General features: G+C 39.1%; 1 protein-coding gene across 1 annotated transcript; it reads right to left on the minus strand.

The window, feature by feature from the left end:
* Positions 1-830: 830 nt before the first annotated feature.
* LOC136257697 (mitogen-activated protein kinase kinase kinase 4-like) lies at positions 831-23788 on the minus strand. Its single transcript, XM_066050988.1, has 25 exons — positions 23675-23788; positions 21792-23517; positions 20576-20888; positions 18736-18894; positions 18032-18174; positions 17865-17969; positions 17512-17611; positions 17151-17231; positions 15011-15078; positions 14378-14567; positions 13789-13938; positions 13334-13474; positions 13044-13262; positions 12893-12962; positions 12458-12682; positions 11968-12125; positions 11068-11134; positions 10470-10532; positions 10287-10357; positions 7018-7134; positions 6396-6555; positions 4126-4245; positions 3866-3972; positions 2912-3112; positions 831-1077 (listed from the first exon to the last, which is right to left on the minus strand). The coding sequence occupies exons 2-25, from the start codon at positions 23513-23515 to the stop codon at positions 1072-1074; spliced, it is 4758 nt and encodes a 1585-aa protein (XP_065907060.1). The 5' UTR covers positions 23516-23517; positions 23675-23788; the 3' UTR covers positions 831-1071.
* Between the last annotated feature and the right edge of the window lie 560 nt (positions 23789-24348).

Here is a 24348-nt window from a genome sequence, read left to right on the forward strand (position 1 = left end):
ATTGAAGCTAAGTTTAGCTAACTGGTCCAGAGCTATTACAAATTCTCTATAAAAGAGAGGAGAGTATCCTACTTCAGTATAGCCTGTAGAAATCAGTAGCATGAAGTATCCCAGTAAAACTTAGGACATCAAGTCAACACAATTAAAGTGTTAAGAAGTGTTGGCAGTGTCTTCAGCGGAGCAGAAGCGATAACAGACAAGGGTAATTGAAATTGACTATAAGTATTGTATCATAACTTGTTACACCTTTGTACAGGTTGTATACTATAGGATACTCTCCTCTCATTTTACCATAATATGAACTCTTGTTTTTCTAAAAGTATGCAACTTTTCCAGACATTCCAGTAAAGATTTAATATGTAGTTTTTCTATATATAAAGAGCTATATGGACACTTTGGTATATAGTTCAGAGGATTGCCATAACTATTGATTGGTACCTGTTGTAATAATTCATTACAGACAACATATAAGCTAGCTAGTTCCTAGCCGCTTGAATAATTCTTTGTACGTGGTTTAACGCAACCATTAAAAGTTAGTAAGGAGCTAGAATAAACTAAAAACGTTGCATTCAATTTGCAGTTAGTATAAAAATAACAAAATTTAAATCTGCCTACCTCAGTGCTATTTTCAGAATTGATGGACAGAATTAAGTTTATGTGGCCTTCGTGTCCTACAAACCTTTGTATGATGGATGGTACACACTTTTAAAGTTAATGTCATACATCCTGCAAGTACAGTAAATCACAATATCACAACATTCATTTTGAAATTGTTTTGGCTCTTGTATGCTAGTGTGAGAGATGTATATAGAAAAGAATCATGCTTAAAGTTTAATTTAAACAATTGATATCATTTTACACAGAAAACACATAGCACACAACACCGACTAAAGTTTAGACGACATTCCATTAAAACTGATTACAATTATTATTATAAACGATTTACAATTTGTGTACTGCAACTTGATAGCATTATTATAAAAATAAAATACAAAATTGACTAAAACATCATTGTAAACTACGAGGATGAAATAAATAAGTCGCAAACAGGAAAATGAAAATATCATTGTATCAAACCTACAGTAAGACACAAAATGAGAAACACTTATTAAAAGACTTCTATATAACTACTGGAACATACACACACACACACACACACACACACACACACACACACACACACACACACACACACACACACACACACACACACACACACACACACACACACATACAGCAGTCATGTTTGCATTGTACTGTAGCTGTGGCAGCAGCTGTTTGATACCCTTACCTGATAATATGTTAGTTTTGGGACAGCAATGTATGGCACAAGTGACATACTCATTGCTAATGTTACTGTCTCATAGCAACAGTATCTCTTCATTGCAAAACTCAGACAAATATGTGCGTTATGGTGCACAAGCGATTCTAGTCTGTAGTAATAACAGACAAAGTCGTTCCTCTATGGTGAAAGTTTCTCTGTGAAAACGCAATCCTTGAGAAAGATGGGAAATATTGGTATACTCTAATAGAATAGTCGATAATTCTAATAATGCAATCAGTTACCAATTCATTGTGACTGCTTTATTAGAGTACTAGCACTGGTAACTGCCCAACGTGCAGGACTTTATTGCCCTGACTACACTATATTTCAGTATAGTTATACATGTAACTTACTGCTCAGTGGACTAAAGAACTAAACTGGATCAAACTTGAAGCAATGTTTGTCATGCTGGCTATATGGACACATGCAGCATAACAATTATGATATCCAATGCAAGCACATCCAACTTGAAGTAGTGTAATTCACTCTAAACACACCTACACTCCTGCAGTACCGCAACAGTTAATTAATCCTGCCCCACTGTATGTGCTGGATTTCATTGCCCTATGTGCAGGAATTTATTGTCGTATAGTTACAACTAGTAGGATATATAATACTGAAACAAAGTGTGTCTCATTTTAGCAAGTAGTCATCCAATCTTGTTTCCTTACTTTTATTGCTGGTCTCTTATAAACGTTTGTAGAGAAAAGTTGCTTTTTTTCTGGGTGTACAGTTACTAGCACAAGGCGACTTTGTAACTCGAAGCAGAGCTGCCTAATCATTGTTATCGAGAAGTAAGCCGGGCCTCAAATTCGTACTTCAAAGGGCATGAATCGTTTTGAAGTTGAACATGTTTTGCCGCTTTTAGTCATATTGACAAAGGACTATATCATCAAAGTTTTTCTCATTTCAGCTGTAACATTTTTGAGCTTGTTTCCTTACTTTGTGTAGCATGTGTATTATTTCAATTCCTACTTTCTTTTAAAATTTTAAATATTTTTAATAGCTAGTTTATATACAAAAGCATTATAAGTTGATGTCAACACTCTTGCACTAAATGTGTTGTAAACGATGAACGATGAAACTTCATTCAAATGCTAGCTTATTCCTAGATGATGAGCACCTTGTTTGGTGCCAAAACTGCTTCAATACGTGCAGCAACTGGCAAGAAGAATGCATAAACTCAAATGGAATGTAGACAGACAGACGGCTTTTCAGCTTTATATATATATATATATATATATATATAGATTTATAGTATTTCTGCAAGCACCATTAGCTGCAAGGATAGTGAAAGTGTTGATGATACGGGGATATACTAGCAACCAAAAACATGCTATATACAGTAACAAGACTACTAAGAGGGTGACTCCTAAGCTTCACTGGTCAAGTCTATATGGAACTCAAGGTATGAAGGATGGTTCAGCTTCAAAAAATTTATGAGGATAAATTCTCTTACGAGTGTCCATTGTACATAAAATGGTTAACACTACTAATATTAAATATTAAACCAACTTCACTACACTAGTGGCACAAGCAACTAACAACTGTGGATACTTTTACATTAAAAATACAGTGCAAACTTACAGTAAAATCAACTTTTAAAAATGAATGCTCTAACAATTGTGAAGTACTCCAGCGATCTTCAGGTTTAAATTTAAAACATTTTGAGAGAAAATCTTTTCCTTCTTTAAGCTCATCCAGTTGGTCTTGAGGTATAGCTGGAGGTTCTCCCGAGCCAACTGCATACATTATTGCCCAATCATTGTCCAAGTCACAATAAGGAATCTGAAATGAAGTGACAGTAAATCATCACAAGTATAGTATAGTGTAGTATGTAACATACAGTACAATACTACCGTATAGTAGGGATCCTACAAGAGAAAATGATGGCACAGAAATGTTTTGTATGATTTGAGTCCAAGTGTATCTAACATCAAATCTGGCATCAGTAATAAAGCCCTCACTGAAGAACCAGCTGAATCCTGATTTTTGGTCTGCCTGCCTGACCAAAGGCTAGAGGCCATACAACCTCATAACATGTGATTTGCATGTGGCATGTGCCTCTTGGGGCTCTGATAATAATCCTCTCTCTGTGCCATGCCTTTATCTTTCATCTCCAATTTCACTCATCATCATCTACATCCTATATTTTCAAGCACATACTGCATAGAGAAGCCACAAATATATTTGAAACTCTTACGCTACAGTAAGAGAGGGAGTAGATATAATGTAGCCGCACTTGTAATGATCAGTTTTCCTGCAGAAAACAGAGCATGTCTTCGAATGATCTAACATGTAGGATACCTCCACCAGTGACTTGCTGGATATCAGCAGCAAGATCAAGATACTCTAATACAGCAGTCAATTTAATATAACAACCATATAATTGAACAGCTTCACATAATTACAAATGTTAGCAAAGTGTAGATCAGTAATTTAAAGGGACTCATGTAAAAATAAATCTATATTACAACTCGTTTTAAAATGTGTACTAACAAAGAGTTTTCATTTTTCACTCTATTCAAACTATCAACTTACCTTTCCAGTTACCATTTCCACTATTACACAGCCAAGACTCCAAATGTCAGCTGATCGCCCAATGGTACGTCCTACTCCACCATGAATCACTTCAGGTGCCATGTATGCTATAAACAATACAGTACATAAACAAGTTTGCTATAAAAGAACAGTTTAAAGGACAATGAAAAATGTAAGCAGGTTTCATTGTTTAAAAAAACAAAACAAACAAACAGAAGAGATTTCACATAAGCTAACAATCACAGGGTGTATAACATTACCAGCTGTTCCAGCAGTTCCTTTGATCTCCTCTGGTTTGGTCTTCGTGTTCTTCATCTGTACACACAGTCCGAAGTCTCCAATCTTTATTGATCCATCAGTAGTAATAAATATATTGGCTCCTATGGGTACAGGGAATATCAAAATATTATATATGTAATAGTTGTAACACGGGCATGAGGGCTTTGCCTGATATGTATGCCTGACTGCCTGAGGGCATACATATCAGGCAAAGCCTGAATGCCCCATGTTACAGCTAATATGTAACACTTATCAGGCTGATAGCCTGTACAGGGCGATCAATCACCCAAGCCAATACAAGTGCAGCCACTGGATGTATTATATATGTATACCTAAAATTTCGATTATGGGTCAGCAGCTAGTACGTTCTGGTTACGTCCGGCTATGATTAATGGACATATCCTAGAGATATCACGGAAAATTTCGGTTATGCGAGTTTAATATTTTAGTCAGTGCTATTAAATCGTTTATGGAAAAAGTATGGAGCTCACTAAAGGCCTAGATAGGTATAAGCTTGCTTGTAGAATGGTTACTCTGTGCAGAGTGGTAGCTTCGTGATGGGGGCATGTCTGTATTCAAAAACGTGTGGAAACGATCGGTGAATAAGCTATAGCGCTAGTTCTCACCTTAGCCCAACATTTTTCAACTTGTAGGATGACGAGGATAACAAAACGCTCTCCGTCTGAGTGGTTTTCATGGCAAAATCCAAGTCATGCATCCTAATCACGTGAGTATTAATCAATCCCTGCAATCAATTTCGGCCTCAACGTCTATATAACCACTGCTCAGTTGTAGCCCGGTCTACATTTCGTTAGGGCTGCACCGATTCCACTTTTTACCGATACTTCAAATACTAAGTACTCAGCTGGGAAGTATCTGCAAGTACAAGTACCGATACCAAGTACCTTAAAGTAGCTACTTCATAGTGCACACATTTATTATATAGTGCATTTCATAGTATTCTTGTACACATTTTCAGTATGGTTCATGTTTATGATGAAGTAGCCAATCAAGATTCACAAAGAAGGAAGTCACTGAAATGCAAACCAGTGGATATTCCAGTATTCTTCCATAATGGTGCCTATTCTAATACCGAAACAGTTACTTCTACTTGATTGCTCTATTAGAGTTATTTACTGTTCTATTAGAGTATATCGATCTTTTCAGTAAAGCGTTTTCACACGTAGGTTTCAGCATAGATTAGTAATTTGGCTGGTAGTTAGCTATTAGTGTTATACTTCATGCTTTTAGGCATCCACTGTGCTATTAAAATAAGCAAGTACAAACAAACGTTATTTTATTCTTCGTGCACGTGATAAGAATCGGTATATCTGCAACAATATAATGGCCGATTCCGATACTTCATGAAAACAGTAGCATCGGCCCGATACCGATACCAATACTAGAATCGGTGCAGCCCTACATTTTGTATGCAGCTCGGCCCAGGTGGCTCCTTTGATCTGAGGTGTGAAAGTGTTACATATAATAGTTGTAACATGGGCATGGACAAAAAGTTGTGATATACCACTGCAGCCATGTGTGAGGTATGCAAGTTGTAAATATTAATCAGATAGTACAATTGTTAAAGTATTAATGAGAACTAAGTGATGCTGCTAGTTTTAAGCCTGTGAACATATTCATAAATGCCATTCAAATTTGATTCTCAATAAAGCAAAGTGTATAGATTCTCTGATAGCAATAAATAGTTTGAGTTTGGCTGCCTTTCCTAATATATAGACTTTGCTTTATTGGGAAACAAATTTGAGTGGCATTTTTGAAGATGATCACACACTTAAAAACTAGTAGCATCACTTAGTTCTCATTAATATTTACAACTTGCATACCTCACACATGGCTGCACTCTGGTATACCACTACTTTTTGTTGCAGTTAACTCTGCTTCACTTGGATGCACACTTATTTTACAGCTATAAATACAGCTATATGGTGTTTTTGGGACGGGGTTTATTTTTGTTAACATCATTGCAGCAATTTCTTGGCCGCCACTTTTGATTTCACAACTTTTTTCACCCAAGCTTATAAACGCGTTGCACCATTTTTTCACAGCTTGGCTGTTTTTGTGTGGATATATACGCTTAATACAACCCCTAGCTTGCATTTTGAAATATGGAGAAAAGGTTAGTTCCAACACAATAGCTAACCTCATAAACACCTCTCAAAGAGGACAACACTTTTAAGGTGTAATCATTCCACACGCTAAAGACACACACAATCAATTCACTGTAACCTGCCTTTAATATCTCTGTGTACTATGTGTCGACGATGGAGTTCATCCATTCCCACAGTTATTTCGTATGTGTACTTTCTGATCATGTCATTTGTTAATCCCTGTTTGGCAACATCCCAAATAGTGCCCTCTCCACAATACTCCATAAATAAAAACAGCTCGTCCTAATCATAAGTAGCAGTATAAAATATGGAATATACACAGTGTTGTGAAACTTATACAAGATAATGTTGGAAAACAATTATTTTTTTATTAATTGAGGCCTATAAAATATTGTGTTTAATAGCTGCAGTTTGCATAATAGCCACCTCTGGATAGTACCCAAAGTGTTCAGTTAAGTGAATTGCTCAGATAACTGAAACTTGTACATTTATGTACAGAAATATGCTACAGCTAACTACTCACCAACCACCCACTACTGTGCCTTGCACACAATTATAGAGAAACAGATGACACAGCAGCAAACGTTATGAGCAGAAAGAGAACAGGTGAATGACATGGAATTGTAGTGCAATGATTTCGGTATAGCTACACAGATTTCCTCTGTCAATCACACATTCACAAGAAACACGTGGCAAGCTCAGACTTGCCAAGTGTTTCTTCCCAGTAATATCATCAACACTTACATGATGTCTCTCCATCCCGTACACCTTGACAATGTTAGGATGATTGATGTCTTGTACATATCTCACTTCATCATATATCCTCTCTATGTCACTGTGGTTGCTCTCTTGAAATGGAATCTAAGTGATGTGATATAATTAATGAATTAGAACTTCTAATACCAAATAAACCACAACACATGTATGTGACACTTCTGCTAATATCACTAGTATATTAAAAATTAGTTTTAAAATAAAGTAGGGATCAAAAAGTAGCGAAGCAAGAGATGAATGATGGTATTATAGCATAGCTCGGTGGGAAAATCCCTATATTGGCATGTTATAACAATCGTTTGTTCAATGCCAAAGTAGGGATATTCCCACCAAGCTATGTTGTAATACTATCATTCATCTCTTGTTTCACTACTTTTTACTGCTTGGATCTCTACTTTAAATAATTTTTAATATACTACTTTGTTTGGTTTTTGTAATAGTATACAGCTATACATGTGTGACTGTTCTATTAGGGTGACTGCTGTATTAGAGTATCTCGAGTAGCCTTTCACCTAACTAGGGTGTGTGTCTATTTTATTGTGCTAGCATTATGAGTACAGCTAGGCCAATAATAATGGGTATTGTGATAAATTGCTAAGAGGTATGCTCTTGTTGCTCGATCGTTATTAATCAACCAAGATCGAGATAATAGGTATGAACCTATCGTGAAGTTACAGATATCTAAAGTACATAGCATAAGTGCTTCCAATAAGTTTGTGGTGTCTAAATATGCTGTTCAAGGAAAGTGTTGATAGGAAAAAAATTAATGACTCAATATGGTTTCATTGCATGGAGAAGGAAGAAGACTAGCCTGATTGAAGATAAAACGAAAGACGAGGTGCAGACTCATTGGAATCCCAAAAGGCACATCCCACTGGTGAGTTCGTTGGGGTGAGCCTGAGCGAGCCCCACAAATGGCAGTGGTCACTCGTACATCCGACCCGTACGCCTGACCATTCACGAGAGTTTACGTAACGAACATGGACAGCCCCACACTGGTAGTGCTCAACTGTACGTACGACCGTATGTCTGACCATTCCCGAGAGTTTACGTAACGAACACAGAAAAGCCCCACATGGCTTAGTCGCTTGTCACTTGTCTCACAACTTATTCTTATATACATTGACATGGACAAAGAAGACCGTCTTGGAAGAAGGCTGAGAGAAAACGAGACAGGGTGAGGAGGGAACACTGGCTGGTGAATGCCTGGGTGAATGGTACGTGCCTGGGTACGTGCGTCACGTTCACGAAAACTTTTTGTAGGAAGAAGGCCGTATTTACGCCACTTGGCTTAGAATTTGTCACGTGGGTTACAACTTCTTACTTACATAGACATGGACAAAGAAGACCGTCTTAGAAGAAGGCAGGGAGAGAACGAGACAGGCCAAGGACGGCAGCAGAAATGCCACATGAAGCACAAGCAAGTAGACACCTGATAGACGCCATGCATACTCGCAGAAGAGCATGCAGTTGGCCAATGAAACTGCAGAAGACAGGGAGATAAGTCCTAGCTGACTATGCTTCCACACAGTTATGTAGCTATATACTGGCAGGCCACTGAGCCTCCCAACTTCAACTTTTTCACCTTCCTCCAGCTACCTCTAGAGTAGCCTGAGCATTTCTGTATGTATAGCTACAAACACACACACATTAAATGCTATTCATGAAAACACAGTTGATGCCGCATCACTTTTTACACAACTCAAGCTCATACTTTTAGCATCTGTCTAGTTATTGTGGCATAAAATGGTCGGCTGTGTTTGGCCTCCAGCCTTACGACTGTGGTCAGGCAGGCAGGCAGGCAGGCAGGCAGGCAGGCAGGCAGGCAGGCAGGCAGGCAGGCAGGCAGGCAGGCAGGCAGGCAGGCAGGCAGGCAGGCAGGCAGGCAGGCAGGCAGGCAGGCAGGCAGGCAGGCAGGCAGGCAGGCAGGTGGACGAAAACTTGAGTTTGCAGGCAGGCAGGTGGACGAAAACTGAGTTTTGGTGGTTTTTCTAAAATTTGATATCAACCACCCGTGTTTTCTTGTTTTTGATGCAGTATAAGACTATTCCATAAAAGGTGATTTTCATCGTGCAAGATGTTTCTAGGATAATTTTTAAAGGCGGTGTTTTTGGGGGGATCCTTACCTACATAGAGAAGTGGGAACTGTGTGACTTACTGTATGGTGATGTTCGACTTACGATCCCTTATGCTATGACTTGAAGTGCTTTCAGTTTTATTGCTGTGATCCCTTCTCAAACTTAAATTCCTAATTTTCCTTTTACTAGTTTGTTACTTTCTTGTAGCACCTATAGATATGACTGGAGGACCTGCGCATGCTGCATAAAAAAAAGAATGGCAAAGTACATACAATAAAAACCAATCTTGTGTTTGAATGCATCACCCGCCCATCAATTACTGAAAGATGGAGTTGCCATTGCTTTTCGGTTTCAGCTATGTTTCATCTGCAGTGTATTTTGTTTACCAGTCTCCTACAATATCAAACGGTGTGGTAGTCCATCAAAATGCAAAGATACTGTTTACTATCTTCTGTCAATGTTTGATGGATGGTACGTGGCACGAAACATGCAATCTTGTGAAAATGGCACAGTCAAGTATATTGTAGGACTCAGGAAAACTGTGCAACTTAAGATATCCTATTATGTCATGAAGGAAGCGCCATTGTCAACACTAGGAATTATAGATTATCATTATAATTAGCATCTGCCATGTTGAGCATTTGACTGGTAAACACTACTACTTGAAGACCAGCTTCCTAAGCACTGACTGGTAAACACTACTACTTGAAGACCAGCTTCCTAAGCACTGAAAATCGCTCCATATTTTCAATGCACAAGTTAATGTGTCACTGCGTGACTTTCGGTAATTTTTGTTTTAAAATGCTTTATAAGATGCGAAGCAGCTATCCATGCCCTCGGACAGTAGTATCACTGGATAGCCCTCAAGGCACCAATCACATGTACCAAGTGTGGATGACGACACCAGTCATAGTGACGTTATGAGTAGTGATGCAAAAGGTGTGCAACTTACGGTCCCTTGTATGTAGGAATTAAATATATCCACTGGTGTAGATGACTAATATATCCAAAGGTGTAGGCAACCTAATTTTTATTTATTTTTATTTCTATGATCTTTAGTCGAACTTATACGTAGAGGGTACTTGCATAGAATATGTTACCCTGTACTCTGAGTAACTATCCAATTTACTGCCTGCTGTAATACAACCAGCACACACATACCTGTTTAACAGCTAGTAGCTCTGAAGTGTCCATGTTAATACAACAGTAGACAGTGCCAAACTTCCCAGAACCTAAACAGTAGTACACATACCATATATGAAATCATGTGGGCCGTTTTGTAGAATGGTTTATAAAAATACAGGATGACATTGTTTATTGTTTACTTGTTTACTCATTGCTTACCTATTTTCTTTCCACGTTGCCATCTAAAGTTCACTTGTCTCACAGATATTAGCCGACTGAAACCTGCAATAACAACCAACATGAAGTGTACAGTACAAGCTAGGTTAAAGCATACAATGGGATCTTTACAGCAATGCCATAGCCACTATTCAGGCAGGTGAGGTAGTTGCCCTAGGAGAGCTTCATATTCTTGATGTAGATAAATAGAGGTAATGTCTAAGTTATCACTAAGCAATATCCTAACACATATTTATTTTATTAAGGCTTTACAGCACAAGTGCTAAAGGTCTGTAGGACACCTGGTCCTACAGCCTGTTTCAAGATGTTGTTTTGAAAAGTATGTTCTTATGTAAATATGAGAAAGCAAATGTAGACACTGTAATTTAGTACTAAAAATACTCTAATAGACCAGCCAAAGATTTTGATAGGACCCTGCCTTTGAGTCAAACAGAGCAACCGTGTGTGGTTTCTGATCTGAATCTTTAACTCACCGACAGAATGGTGACTGTTCTATCAGAGTGTTTCGTTAGCATATCTTGTATTAAAGTATTGATTAAACAATGTTTAGTTAATTAGCACACACAACATACTAACACACCTTGGTTATTGCTTTGCCCTATCACACGTCCTATCACTCGGTTACCTCTTAACAGCTCATCTCGAGTCTGTGGAAAGGGTTCAATGTCAATTTCCATTACCAACAATACATAACAGCAACTGAACAAGCAATATAGTTTGAATATGTTCTGTAGCTGCACTAGTTACTTCAAGGTCACTTGTGTGTAAAGGGACTTGCATAGAGTAAGTACCAAATTAACAACAACTTGCAGAAGATTTGGTGTCAATGAAACGGATGCAAAATAACGTGCTGAAGTAGATGATACAATAACATGTGTATAATTCTATGCTGCTGTTCACAAGTGATGCCCACCCAGAGTGATGACACATTTGTTATTCTAGAGCTGAGTAACGGTGGTGATTAATCAATTATTGTGATAAAAGAGCTGTGCTATCACAACAAATATTGTAGATCTGTGCTTAGCCAACAACAGAAGCAAACATGATAGTGTTGAAGTTGTAGTAACGACTGTAACACAGTGATAACACAAAAACAATTTTTTACCAATGGAGTGTTAGAAAGGAAGAAGAGTGGGTTATTAAAGGAAGAAGAGTGGGATGTAATTGGATTATTCGAGGTTAAGTGTCTTTGAGGAAGAAGAGTGGGATGTAATTGGATTATTCGAGGTTAAGTGTCTTTGATAACTGCATGCTAGTAATATCGTGATACTATTGTTATCATGACATAAATTGTAAAAGTTACTATCACTCATGATTACAACAGTTGTATTACTCAGCCCTATATGTGGTGGTCACGTTATGCTATGAAACAGTAGCTGGCTAGCTGCACTTGGCAGCTATGCACACCCCTGTGGAGCAACAGTGTGGTTGTATGCTTGCTATGAAAAAGGAACACACATTTCATCCCCCATTAGCTTACATTATCAAATTTAGTCAGCTGGTCCCTTATCTCGTTGAACCTGTTAGTGGCATCAAAGTCTGAAGGACCTGATGCCACATGTACATATGGACTGTACAGGAGACTACTATCTGAACTGGAGCTCTGGTTGCTTTCTTGGTGTGAAATAGATCGTGTTGCTACATTGAAATACAGAGGAATACACTGAAACAAACCAAAATGCAGAATACACAATGAAATTTAGAGGAATACATTGAATGTTCATACTACAGTAGACCCTCAATTATCTGATCCTTTTTTATCTAAAATTGATAATGACTGTTCTATTAGAGTATTTTGAGTACAGGTGTATGTTCTATTAGAGTATTTCAACAGAGCTCTGTATATAAATGTATGGGCTTCAGTTATCTGAACAATTCACTTATCTGAACACTTTTACCATTGCCTGAGACACATTGGGGTCTACTGTATTCTGCTGGCCTTAACACTGTGCATTTCAGCTGCTACGTACTTGTTGGAGTAATGAACAAAGGTTGATTAAGGCTCACTGTTGTAGACAATGGAGGACTATCATTACCTACTCCACTACTATTAGAGTCAGTGGAGTGACTGGGTGGAGGAGAAGGCTCCTTCCCTTGTGTTAATTCATGGAACACTGGCAGGTTGGTTGGAGAGGATCGTCTACGATATCCACGACTCCACTGGCAGCTGCCTCGTCGTGATGAACTACGAGAAACTGCAAAGAAATGGAGTTTAAAAATACTAACATTAATAAACCTAAAATGCAGTGGAATACACTGAAATACAGTAGAATACACTGAAATATAGTGAAATACAGTAGAATACAGTGAAATACACACATTCTTATATGTTAACACTATCCCTAGCCCTAAACACATCAGCATACTACAACTGTACTGAAGGAGTACAGTGTATAAATGAGTACCTTGTTGCCTTGCAGTGGAAGAGTCTCCGACGACATGGTTAAGACATTTCTTCACGAGTGATGCTAACTCCTAGTGATGTTAAAAGCAACAGTAATGGTTATAAGATAAATTTCAGAAAGACATTTTTAGTCCCAACACTTCATTGTTTACCTCATAATCTTCTTCTCTCAACTTCATCAACATCAAGGGGTGACAAGTCGTTGTCAAGAAGTCCAGTCCAGCAGTAGCCCAACGGGGACGTGTCCCTCGTCCCCTCTCACAAGACGTCAGCACAAAGTTGGCCCAGCGTTTTGCGTATGGGACCATAGCATCACCTATTTCAGCGTAAGTTGACTCTGGTCCAACTAAACGTATCAGCTCCCGTGTGCACTGTAAATGAATGGATATGGGTACATATATATGTACGTAGTTGGCTTCTAAGTACAACACACAAACTCTACCTCAAATCCCAGAGTATAACAAGAGTGCACAGTATCACGATAAACATTCTGGTCATCCACATCTTCAGTCTCATGGCTCAAGTGGTCCTGAGCTTCTTCACAAGAATGCATTACATCTCGAGACAAACTAATCACTGACCCCTATGATAAATATAAATGTGCATTATAAAACATAACACCTTGGGACCAACTAAAAAGTCCTGTTTATAATAGTCTCACAGGTCAATTCATGTACTCAAGAACTATTTTGGGACCTTAACTAGTGTCTGGAATATGACAATTGGTCATTCAGTTTGAACAAAGCTTAGCACAAATAATACCGAAACTGTACTTTGGTCGGAAAATTTACAAGCATGCATGCATAACTTTCCCTCCACCTACTCAGCATTACCAGTGGTCTAAACATACAGCCACCAGTATGCATCACAAATACCATATTTTACATAACGACTCACAGTTAACGCAGAAATGCTTTCGTTCACACTATGGTGTCCGGAGGTTTGCCGATTTCTGATGGAAACTGAGTTACCCATCGCCTTTGCAAATGAGTCACAATTGTTCTGTAACTCTGAGAAGTTCTGTACTATCAGTTTGAGACCACTGATCTACACAGTAAGACACCAGTTTTTACATACGTACGTACACCTTGTATGTACATCCTTACTTTTGTGTATTTATTATGTACGTATGTACAGGTGGAGCTAAAGGGATAGAAACTGCCACCAACTACATAGCTTATAAAATGAGGTCAACTTAAGTGACTGGATTAGTGTAGATCTGACTGTATGAGGACAATGTGTTTGTAGTTAGTAAATTTATTTATTGTTATGGAGCCAAGGATTAAGTCATGAATTTCAAATGTTGTATTCTGTTTGTACAATAGGAAGATCAATTTTGTACACATTTAGGGGGTTATACACATTTAGGGGGTTATCATGATGGGTCTATGGTTGTAGTGGTTGAGACAGGTGACTTTACTATTGCACTGAAGACTATTTCATACACTTTTCTCCTCATAGAATCAGCACATACGTAAGTACATACCTGAAGGTCAGCAACTGCTATGGCTATTTCTACACTGGTATCAACTATCTTAATCTTGTCACTAGGCCATGATGAAGTGGACAACCCAACTCCTTCACTCTCCAATATCACAAGGTAATGTCTTCCACTCTCTGTTGTGTCTGTCACATCATCACGACCAAAGTTTAGACTCAGTAGTTGAGCAACCTCACTAAAAAGAACAAGATACATGGTGTAAGTACAGAGAGGCCTCTATAGAGTGGTAGCATCTAGTAACATGTGAGAAAGAAAGACCACCTCATTATAGTGACCATGTCAAGTAGGTCCCAAACATAGCTAAGGTGTACTCCATGACCTCATTAATAAGACCACCTCAATATAGTGACCATGTTGAGTAGGTCCCAAACATAGCTAAGGCGTACTTCATGCCCTCATTAATAAGACCACCTCAATATAGTGACCATGTTGAGTACGTCCCAAACATAGCTAAGGTGTACTTCATGACCTAATTAATAAGACCACCTCATTATAGTGACCATGTTAACTAGGTCCCAAGCATAGCTAAGGTGTACTTCATGACCTCATTAACAAGACCACCTCAATATATTTTAGTTTAGTCCCACAAATAGACACCATTTATACGGTCCCACTTACTCCATGTTGTCTGCAATTGACTCTGGCACAAACAGCAGCCGACCATCACACCCATGAGTTAACACAACCTAGAAGTATACACACACACACTTATAAACAATTGTAGGGCTACACAGTAACTAGTTGTACAGTGTGAGTGCTATAGAAGAGGAAAGAAAAGCAAATGCTTTTGACACTTCAGCATTTTGAAACATTAAATGCTCTGTTTGTGATCTATTTCACAGTTAAGGACTGTTAATAAGTAAGTAATTGCATACAATAACACATACTTGCCCCTTAGCTTCAGGTCACTCCAGTCCTGCCACAAGCCCAACCCCCAATTTGACCAGAACCCTTGTTGCGGCTTACCTCCAAAACTACCTAGACGTAGGTCTAGAGGGTTTGGACTGGGTGCTACCAATGCGGAGAGGGCTCCACCTTTGCAGGAGTTTACAATAGCCCCCCCCCCCAAGCCCCATCTTCATTACCTCTCGACAAAGGTTGCTGGAATGAGAGTTTGGGGGGGGGGGGGGGGGGGGGGAGACTAGGCGAAAGGGTCCTTCCACTACACCCAGGGGTAGGATACCAATTTTTAGGAATTGGGAGCCAACCCTCCCCCAAGCCAAGTTCCCCAGATAGGGTAAGTATTAGTATATCACCAAATAACTAAACATAAACAGAGAGATGTAAGCACTATAATAAAACACATATTACAACTAGTCAGTTAGGTGGGTTCCATAGTTCAAATCCCGTGGGCTACAGGGGGGGGGGTGTATATCTTTGACACCAGGCGTCCGAAAACTGTCTGCAAGGTTGTAGGAGTCCTGATGTAGCTTAGGTAGGCCAAGCTTTCCCTTCGGCCCAAAGTTTTGATTAGGGAGTCCTCCATCCCACATTGAGCTGCTGTGGTGGCTACCCCAATCCTAAAGCTGTAGCCCGCATACTTCTTCTCGGGATAACCCAGCTGCCGAGAGAGCGACTTGAAGTTTTGCGACGAAAACAGTCCTGGTCAGAAATTTTTCGTCCTGGAATTTGAATAGCGGGCCTGGGTCGTAGCCTCTCATCACCAAGAAATCCAAGACTGTCTCCACGGGGCAGAGCATCCTCTGAGTTGCTCCCCAAAAGTCCTGGCGAAAAGGGTCTGTCTTAATACAAACCTTCATACGGGTAGGATTAAGGTGACTATCCACCTTAACATCGGAGACTGCCAAATGATAAGATTGATCAAACTCAAGTGTCACCACTTCGCCTGACCTAAGAAAGCCAAAGAAACACAGGCAAGCCACAGACCAGAGCAAGGAGGCTCATATTGATTTTTGTATTTCTGCAACACCTGTTTAACATAAGGGTGGTTGGAGTTATAGGCAGCCTGCATCTGGAGCTGGCTGGGAAGGCTTGCTTTATCCCTTTGATCACATACTCCAACTGAGGCATTTCACTTATCTTGGGGTCTGGCAAGCCTCTAGCAATCTGATGAAGCTGAACGGTTGCTAAGTAACTCTTAATAGTTCCTGGGGCCAGAGCCTTGGAGTGCAGGAAAGCCACAAATAGCAGGAGGGCGTTTTCAGTCGCTGGAAACGAAGGGTTTTGAGAGATTTCTGGACCATGGTGTCTACTACCTTCTGAGAGATTCCACTCGTGCCGGGTCCGTCAGTTGGCGGGTAGGGAATTGGGTTCACCTCGGTAGACATCATGATCAAAGAGTACAAACAACGAAACATAGAGAGGCAACGTATTCACCACAAATACTACGCATACACGAATAACCTGTACTTAATTAGCCCTACTCCAAATACAGCTCACCACCCGCCCACCTACACAATAACCTTATTATAACCTTAGTTGATATTAATAGTACCTACATTAACCTGCATTATAATTACCCGACCCAGAGGTGATCCCTGGCCTTCACATAACAGAGGCTCTACTGTATGCATCAAACACAGTGCACAGTCACGCAACAATTCGTCTCCTGTCATGCTGGTATAGCCATGCATATGGGTATATGTACAGCTTATTGTTGTAAAACCCAGCTGTTTTACCCAAGGGTTCTACTTATCTTTTCGGCTCTAGTGTGGTTTGATGCCTTTCTTTGAGCCTACCTTAATTAGAATGAGACAAGTGACTGGGAGTCCTACAATGATACATGTGATGCACATACCTGGACATGATCTGAAGCAAGTAAATTGTGTAATATCTCAGTATAGTAGTCAACATCAAAATCAGCCGCTATCTCCAAATCCTATAAGAAAAGAGTGCGAACATCAGGTACCAAACGAAGTAACGAGACTACAAGAGCACATGTAAATATTGTAAGTTCTACACGAACACACAGATATTAATGACATATACCACCAAAGAACATTAATGCAGGTGTACGTAGCTTAGAGGTATATTCTGCACAATGTTTCAAGCTACTGAAGTTTGTGAAGCCTACTGGATACACACCAGCTGTTTGAAAGTTTTACGACTGCATTATATAAATGTTTTATCACCACCTATTACATATTTATAATACGTACCTTTCTAAGTAGTTTTGCAAAGCCGAGTGTTTTTACTATCCTTTCTCTCATGTCTACAAACAGTTCTTTGAAGTTGCGACAAGATCGTTGTAAGCATGCTCTGCAAGTGACACAGCATACAGAATGATATAACAATAACCATGTGAAAATGTATACATATACACATACCACACACAAGAGCAATTAAGACATGCAAAGAAACGCTTTTTTTTATACAGTCAGGCTAGCCCTGTAATCACATGCTAAAAGTTGGGTTGGTAGTGGGGAGGGAGTAGGTAGGTCTAATACCTCACAGGAGGCTGTACACACAGACACATCCACACACAGTACACAGTACACAGACACACACTAACTTCATCTGCTCTCCAAGCTTGCAGGAATGCATTTCATGAATCAAAGTGTCCACTCTTTCATGAAAATAATCTCCCACAGACTGTACCTGATTTTCCACCATAACACTACATACAACACACACAATAACACACAGTACCACTACATGTATATAAATGGATCAGTTTACCAAAAGACTCTGCCAGCTTGTGCTTCACCACCTTTCACCTTGACACAAAGTTTCTTGACTCGCTCCCATTCAAGTTGCAAGATATTGCTCTGCTTCCCAGCTTCACCCAACAGATTGCACCGCTGAATGTAGCTGAAATAATCCTACAAAGAAAAACAATTTACTCCAGTTTTACCAATAGAATGATATCTTTTAAAAGTGTATAGATACAATGTATAAAGAGTACAGTAACAGAGAACTTCTAAACAATGGAGATTTCTTATTTCTAAGGTGTGTTCGTATATAAAAGGACAGACCATGTTGTTGCAATGTTCTGTGATACAAAGTAGAGTTCTTATGGTAATGTGCAACCCCATACCAATAAACTAATAGTCGTAGATGTGATAACTACAATTGTACAGCACAAATTACTGACTCTACCACTACCATCACACTGTTAAAATTCACTGTTTACAAAGTAACATTTTATTCAGTCAAAGTATCCTGTTGCACAGTGTCTTGTTGTTACAGGTTTACAAAGACAACTCTACTCTTTGTGGTACAATTAATACTAACTACGACTTAGAGGTGACTCCTAAATTGTGGACAATGATGACAACATTGGGTAAGGAAAAAACTGTTGTAATAGACAAGAATATAAACAGATTTTCTGACTGCTCAATTCCTAAAGAACACAGGTTCATTATTAAACAGACCAAATGTACCTCTAGTAGTCTTCGCAAGTCATCTTCAAATTGCTCCATTTCCACGGTAACCTGCTCTTGCTTCATCTGGTCACTCCCAGTCACCAACATGGCAGTGTCACGATAAGCTTTACGCACTTCAATTGCTTCTTCAATTATTTGCCGACAATCTTTAACAAGCTATGTGAAACAAATGTACAGATGTAAAAGGCTGGTCATCTAGATATGACAGTAGAAAAGGTAATACCTGACTCACTTAGCAACCACAATGACCATACCAAGTTGACCTTTTCATGACCTACAGTACCTGTACCTCACTGTAGTGACCATGATCCCAAACATAGCTAAGGTGTACACCTCATGACCTCATTAGTTAGACCACCCCAGTACATATTTTCTGGTCCAATAGGTTGCCATATTAATACATACACTATGGGCAGGTTTCATATGGAGGTATATAGCATCTATGAATACACATACCTGCGTACAGTACTAACAGTCCATTAAACATTTCGGCTACTAACCCATGAAGCAACTTTTACACAAGTAGATTTAATAGTATGACTCATTTGCTATGTAAGGTACACTTAGGACTTGTGTTTTTGGTCATGAGCAAACCTACAAATCACTCCCACACTAGAGACAGATGGAGTAGTAAACAAACTACCTCCAGATAGCTTCCAAGTTGACCAAGCAGGTGGCTACATCAGGCAGGCCATTTTGTACATTATTTGAGGATTTTCAAGCTGTCCATAGGATACTCAAGTTGTTTAGTTTAGACAAGTGACCTTGATACAAAGTGGCGTGATTTTACGTATAGAGGTGTACTGATAGAGAAATTTAAACCGACCCGATGCAATTTGACATAGCGAGTCTAAATACCAAATACCGATCTGATATACCAATATAATAAAGTGTAGCCATTTAGCTTGGAGGAATCTAAGTAGGGAATTTGAACATTTTAATATCTTGCTATTTATGCCCTATCTAGTTAAGATACACTTAAGAAAGTAGTTCAAAGTGCTAACAATCTCTGTTGCCTGTGGTGCTCAATTAACAACCCAGTCAGTAAGGCACCAACAAGTATTTTAATGCATGCTCCTACTAAGCTATGTTAATATGGCTGGTTGCTTCAAGTTGTGTTTCTAGTTCATTAATCCCATGGCTGCTTTTTATAGTTCACCACTATGACTGTTTGCTGTATGATTGGTAAGTATTCTAACAATGAACATTAGCTGCACACATATTTCTAGGGCTTCTCATAGCATAGCGCTTCGTTTCAAGTAGAAAACTGTTTCCTCAGCCTTGTTTGCTGTATGACACAGAGTAAAATGTAGCTCAACCAATTCAGTTTTATATCAGTATATTGCATCAGTTTTGGTAACTATATAGGGACCAACTGACACACGACATGTACCAGTATATCAGTACACCCCAAGTGTAACGGTGTCATTACTTCACAAGAAAAAGACTACCACATTCAAAAGTTACTGTAACTTAAAAGACTATGTATCACCTGCATAGTGTATGTGTTGTACGTAATAAAGTGGTATTAGCAATTACAAGGGTAACAGCACTAATCAGGGATAAAGGCAACATTAACTGCGATACTATTGAAAATTTCAAAGCAATTGACCACTGCTTGTAATCAACAACTAAGCACTATTCTCATTAATACAGTTACTGGCAGGATAAAAAAATATAGTCACTATAATGAGGTGGTCTTATTAATGAGGTCATAGAGTACACCTTAACTATGTTTGGGACCTACTTGACATGGTCACTATAATCAGATCATGATATTAGCTAAGATTTCGGACCTTTCATATACAGATACAATTACACAATTATAAACACTTACTGCTTTCAAGCTGAGAATGGACAAGTTATCTTGAAGCCGCAAATCCAAATTTTTCCTAATGCACACATGCATTACGTCCAGAGGAACACGGGCCAGCTGTAAAAATTGCCTATCAAATGATGGCAAATTCATTTGTTCAAACACGTTCAACCATCCACCACTGTCCAAAGGGAACAAGCTGCTTCTCCGTTTCAACAGAGGCTTCACGGAAGAGTCTTTCAACAAGGGGACTCTCTCATCTTCATTTGATGAACCTCGATGGTAGTATGATCTGTATGATTGCTGGAGGTGTCTTTCTCCAGTAAATGCATACCTACAGAAATACAATGGAGCAATTACAGCACACCCGTATTAGGACCAAGTTCAAGATTTACACATTGATGGATTAATGCTTAGAACCAAGAATGTTTAGTTCACAACTACAGTGCAATTTAAAGGTTCTTTATTCACATCCTTCAAATGGTGGAAAAGATTTAATAAAATCAGGACTAAATTTCTGTAGGTTTTCACTTAATACGCATTTTATTAGATCATACTGAAGTATTAACACAAACATAATACACCACCACAATACTGCATTTGAGGCATCAAATCCAATATTGTGATAGTGAAATAACTGAATGTGTAGCAGCAATTAATAGTAACACACAAAGAATTACATAACGTTGTACATATACGTAAGTGCAAATGTCTTTCTTTGCCTTGCCACTTTCTACACTCTTTCAGTTTTCTTGTACTGTATACATTCAAGAGCTGGATACAGGAGGTATTACATTAACATCTATATTCTGTAAGACCAAATAACATAAATATCATGTTTGAAACACACCACTAAAGCTTTACATTAGGATGTTGAGACAAATAGTTCAAAGCTTTGTTTGGTTTCATAACGTTTGGATGCTGCTTTACCCCACCAAAACTTCATTATCATGGACACTAACAAATTAAACCAGTATTGTCACTCCTTGTGGAAGTTGCCATTTATGTATTTTCCGGTGTAGTTACACTGGAGGTGTAGGAGTTTGTACTATAGTGTACACCCTAATAACCATCAATTGTCCTCATTAATTGTTGACATGACATTTGTAACAACGCTTCGAAGCTTCGGTAACATTTCCAAAAGAAGCTTCGGAGGATGTATTTGTACATTTGTTCCAATCCTACTTTACATTCTATTGCATGACAACAACAGTGCATATTACAGAGGTTAGCATACCTTCCCATAAGCAGCGCACCTTCCAGCGAAACTCTGATCAACTTCATTGTCTTCAACAGACCATACTTCTTCAGATATTGATCAACAAATTTGCGATACTTTCTCTCACAGCAAGTAGTTCTAGCTTGTTCCGATTCAGCAAAACTCCATGAAATATTTATTGAATTAAGTGATTGTAGGCACATGTCATCTTCTCCAGGTTCTAAGTCTACACGGTTCCCACATAGCTGAGACATTTGGCACAGCTTTGCTGCTAATGTTTCTGTTACCCGGAGCCACAATTGTAGAGCTTCGCTCCGACGTACAAACTCTGGTGACCGATATTTTGGATGTTCATCGCCCAATTCAGCAAAACTTTGATATAATCCCTCAGCTTCATCTAAAGCACTGAGAACCTTTCTTACTTTTTCCATAGCTCGTGCTTGAGCAGATGTCATGAACTGGTCAGCAGAGAAACGACTTTCTTCATCATCAAGATTATCGTCAAAAGATTGGGGAACAGATTCGGTCTCTTCTTCATTGATGGTCTCAAGAGGCTTGCCATCATCACTGTCTGTACTGATTTCAGTATACATTGCACGGACAGAAAATGGCCGAAACAAATCTCTTAGTGGTGGATCACTTGGCAAATCAAAAAACAAAATGTCATCTATGACAGACGAGACATCAAGTTTCCTTAAGGCAAGATCGTCAGATACATCTTTTACTGATCTGCCCTGTAAATAAGCTCTAAGCTGGACAGCAATGTTCTGGTGTATCGTCTCTTTTGTTACGCTGGCTTCTGAGACTTCCTCAGCTCTTTTATGAGCTGTAGCACCTGCTATTCCCAAGTGTAGCACAGTCATATGGAGTTGGCTGTAAAATTCGTTTCTTTCCCTGGGGCATTCAGGCACTATTGATGGATGACGATGTCGACGTAAAGAGTTATTTTTAGTGTCTGGAAAAGCATAGTCCAAACGATCATCCTGGTCTACAGACAGCAAAGTTTGTAACTTGTTTCTTCTACTTGATTTATACTCATTGCATGATTCATATAAACGTAATGATGAACTTGAAGGGCTTGACACTGTTCTACCAGGAATAGCAGAGGCATCCAGGGAGCTACGCCTTCTCAAATATCTTCCACTATTGATAAATGCCTGTGATGCGGGGATGCCTGATGATGGGTGTGTCTCTATTAGATCAAAATTTAGAATGGGTAATGCTGATCTAGTTTTTAGTCGTGTTTCTGCTTGTGAAGTATCAGCCCACTTACTGTGAACTGGAGACAATGCTAACCGATCTTTATCTTGTGATGTGGGAATGGATTCTACAGATGTCTGTGGTGTTATAACAGCAGGGATTGAAAAATGTCTTCGTGGAGGTTTCTGAGGTGACATGTCGAGGGCTGGGGATGTTGAAAGCTCTACCATAGACTTGGATTTGTGGGGAGCTCTTGTAGACTCTTTCTTTCCAAATTTTGAAGCGCTGTGGCTTCCATGCGGGGATTTTTTGGTCGTCTTACGGTCATGCTTCGCTTTGTACAACTTATCGAAACGGAAGTCCTTCGGTGGAGTAAACCCCACCACTCCATCAGAATAATCACTCGCTCCACTACTTTCTTCGTTGTCGCGTAAAGTTCTTTCGTCCTTAGGACTATCTCGAGGACTTTCATCATTCTTGTTGGGATTCTCCTCGAGAAATGTTAAGTCCTGCAACGAATCATCGTCAAGTTCTGTGCTCATTCCTGCATGGATGAAACAAGAAACTGGTACTACTTGCTTCGGGCGATTTGTTTCGCCTATTTACATTCGTGACGTAAACACACTACAAACATGTAACACACGCAGCCAGACATGACAACACGATTAAGACATGGCATACATCTAGAATACCGCGCTAACCTGGGAATCTTTCGAAGGAAAGAAAACCGTCAAGAAAGCACGAAACAATACGGAAACAAAAAAATATATAATGGTCTCGTGATCTTCTCGACCCCACCCACGTTAAAAAATAACAAGATGAGGCGCAAGGAATAGGATTATAACTCGCTTCTAGAGTAACTTTTTTAATAGACTCTATTCTTTGCTGTTACGTGGTTCAACGCACGTTTGTTTACGTTGATTCTCCGGATACTTACATATCCGGATATGATTGCAATAATTTTTATTATAGGTAATTAATAGGGGCTAATTGTAGAACTCACAAGAGTGAGTATGTTACAATAGGTGTAATAAATACTCACATTTGTAGTAGCAATGCTTCCCTTATCTCCTCACGAACTTGTTATAATGTATTTTGGCACCAGATTTGCTAGATTTGTAAACTTCACGAAAGAACTGTATGTATAGTGTTACTAGCATAGGTTTTGTATTCTCATGCACTGCCGGTTCATCTTTCCGTTCACCAGCGGCGGAGGAAGTAGTTGATATGAGGGGGGGCTCCGCTGAGCTGACCCAGACTTATTTCTATAGTTTGGTAAGGTGAGACCAAAAAAAAAAAAAAAAAAAAAAAAAAAAGGTCACAACCAACTCACAAGAGCTTTCCACCTCACCAGCTACCATTTCTAGCTGATAAA

Source organism: Dysidea avara, chromosome 6 (assembly GCF_963678975.1).
Source record: "Dysidea avara chromosome 6, odDysAvar1.4, whole genome shotgun sequence".
In the NCBI taxonomy this organism is placed as follows: domain Eukaryota; kingdom Metazoa; phylum Porifera; class Demospongiae; order Dictyoceratida; family Dysideidae; genus Dysidea; species Dysidea avara.

Excerpts from the sequence above, each read along its gene's own strand:
- LOC136257697 (XM_066050988.1), bottom strand. The coding sequence starts at position 23,515 with ATGAGCACAGAACTTGACGATGATTCGTTGCAGGACTTAACATTTCTC. Across the intron at positions 18,895-20,575 it reads CCATTCTCAGCTTGAAAGCA|CTTGTTAAAGATTGTCGGCA; the intron begins GTAAGTGTTTAT and ends TGTTTCACATAG. Across the intron at positions 13,475-13,788 it reads AAAGCATTTCTGCGTTAACT|GGGTCAGTGATTAGTTTGTC; the intron begins GTGAGTCGTTAT and ends TATTTATCATAG.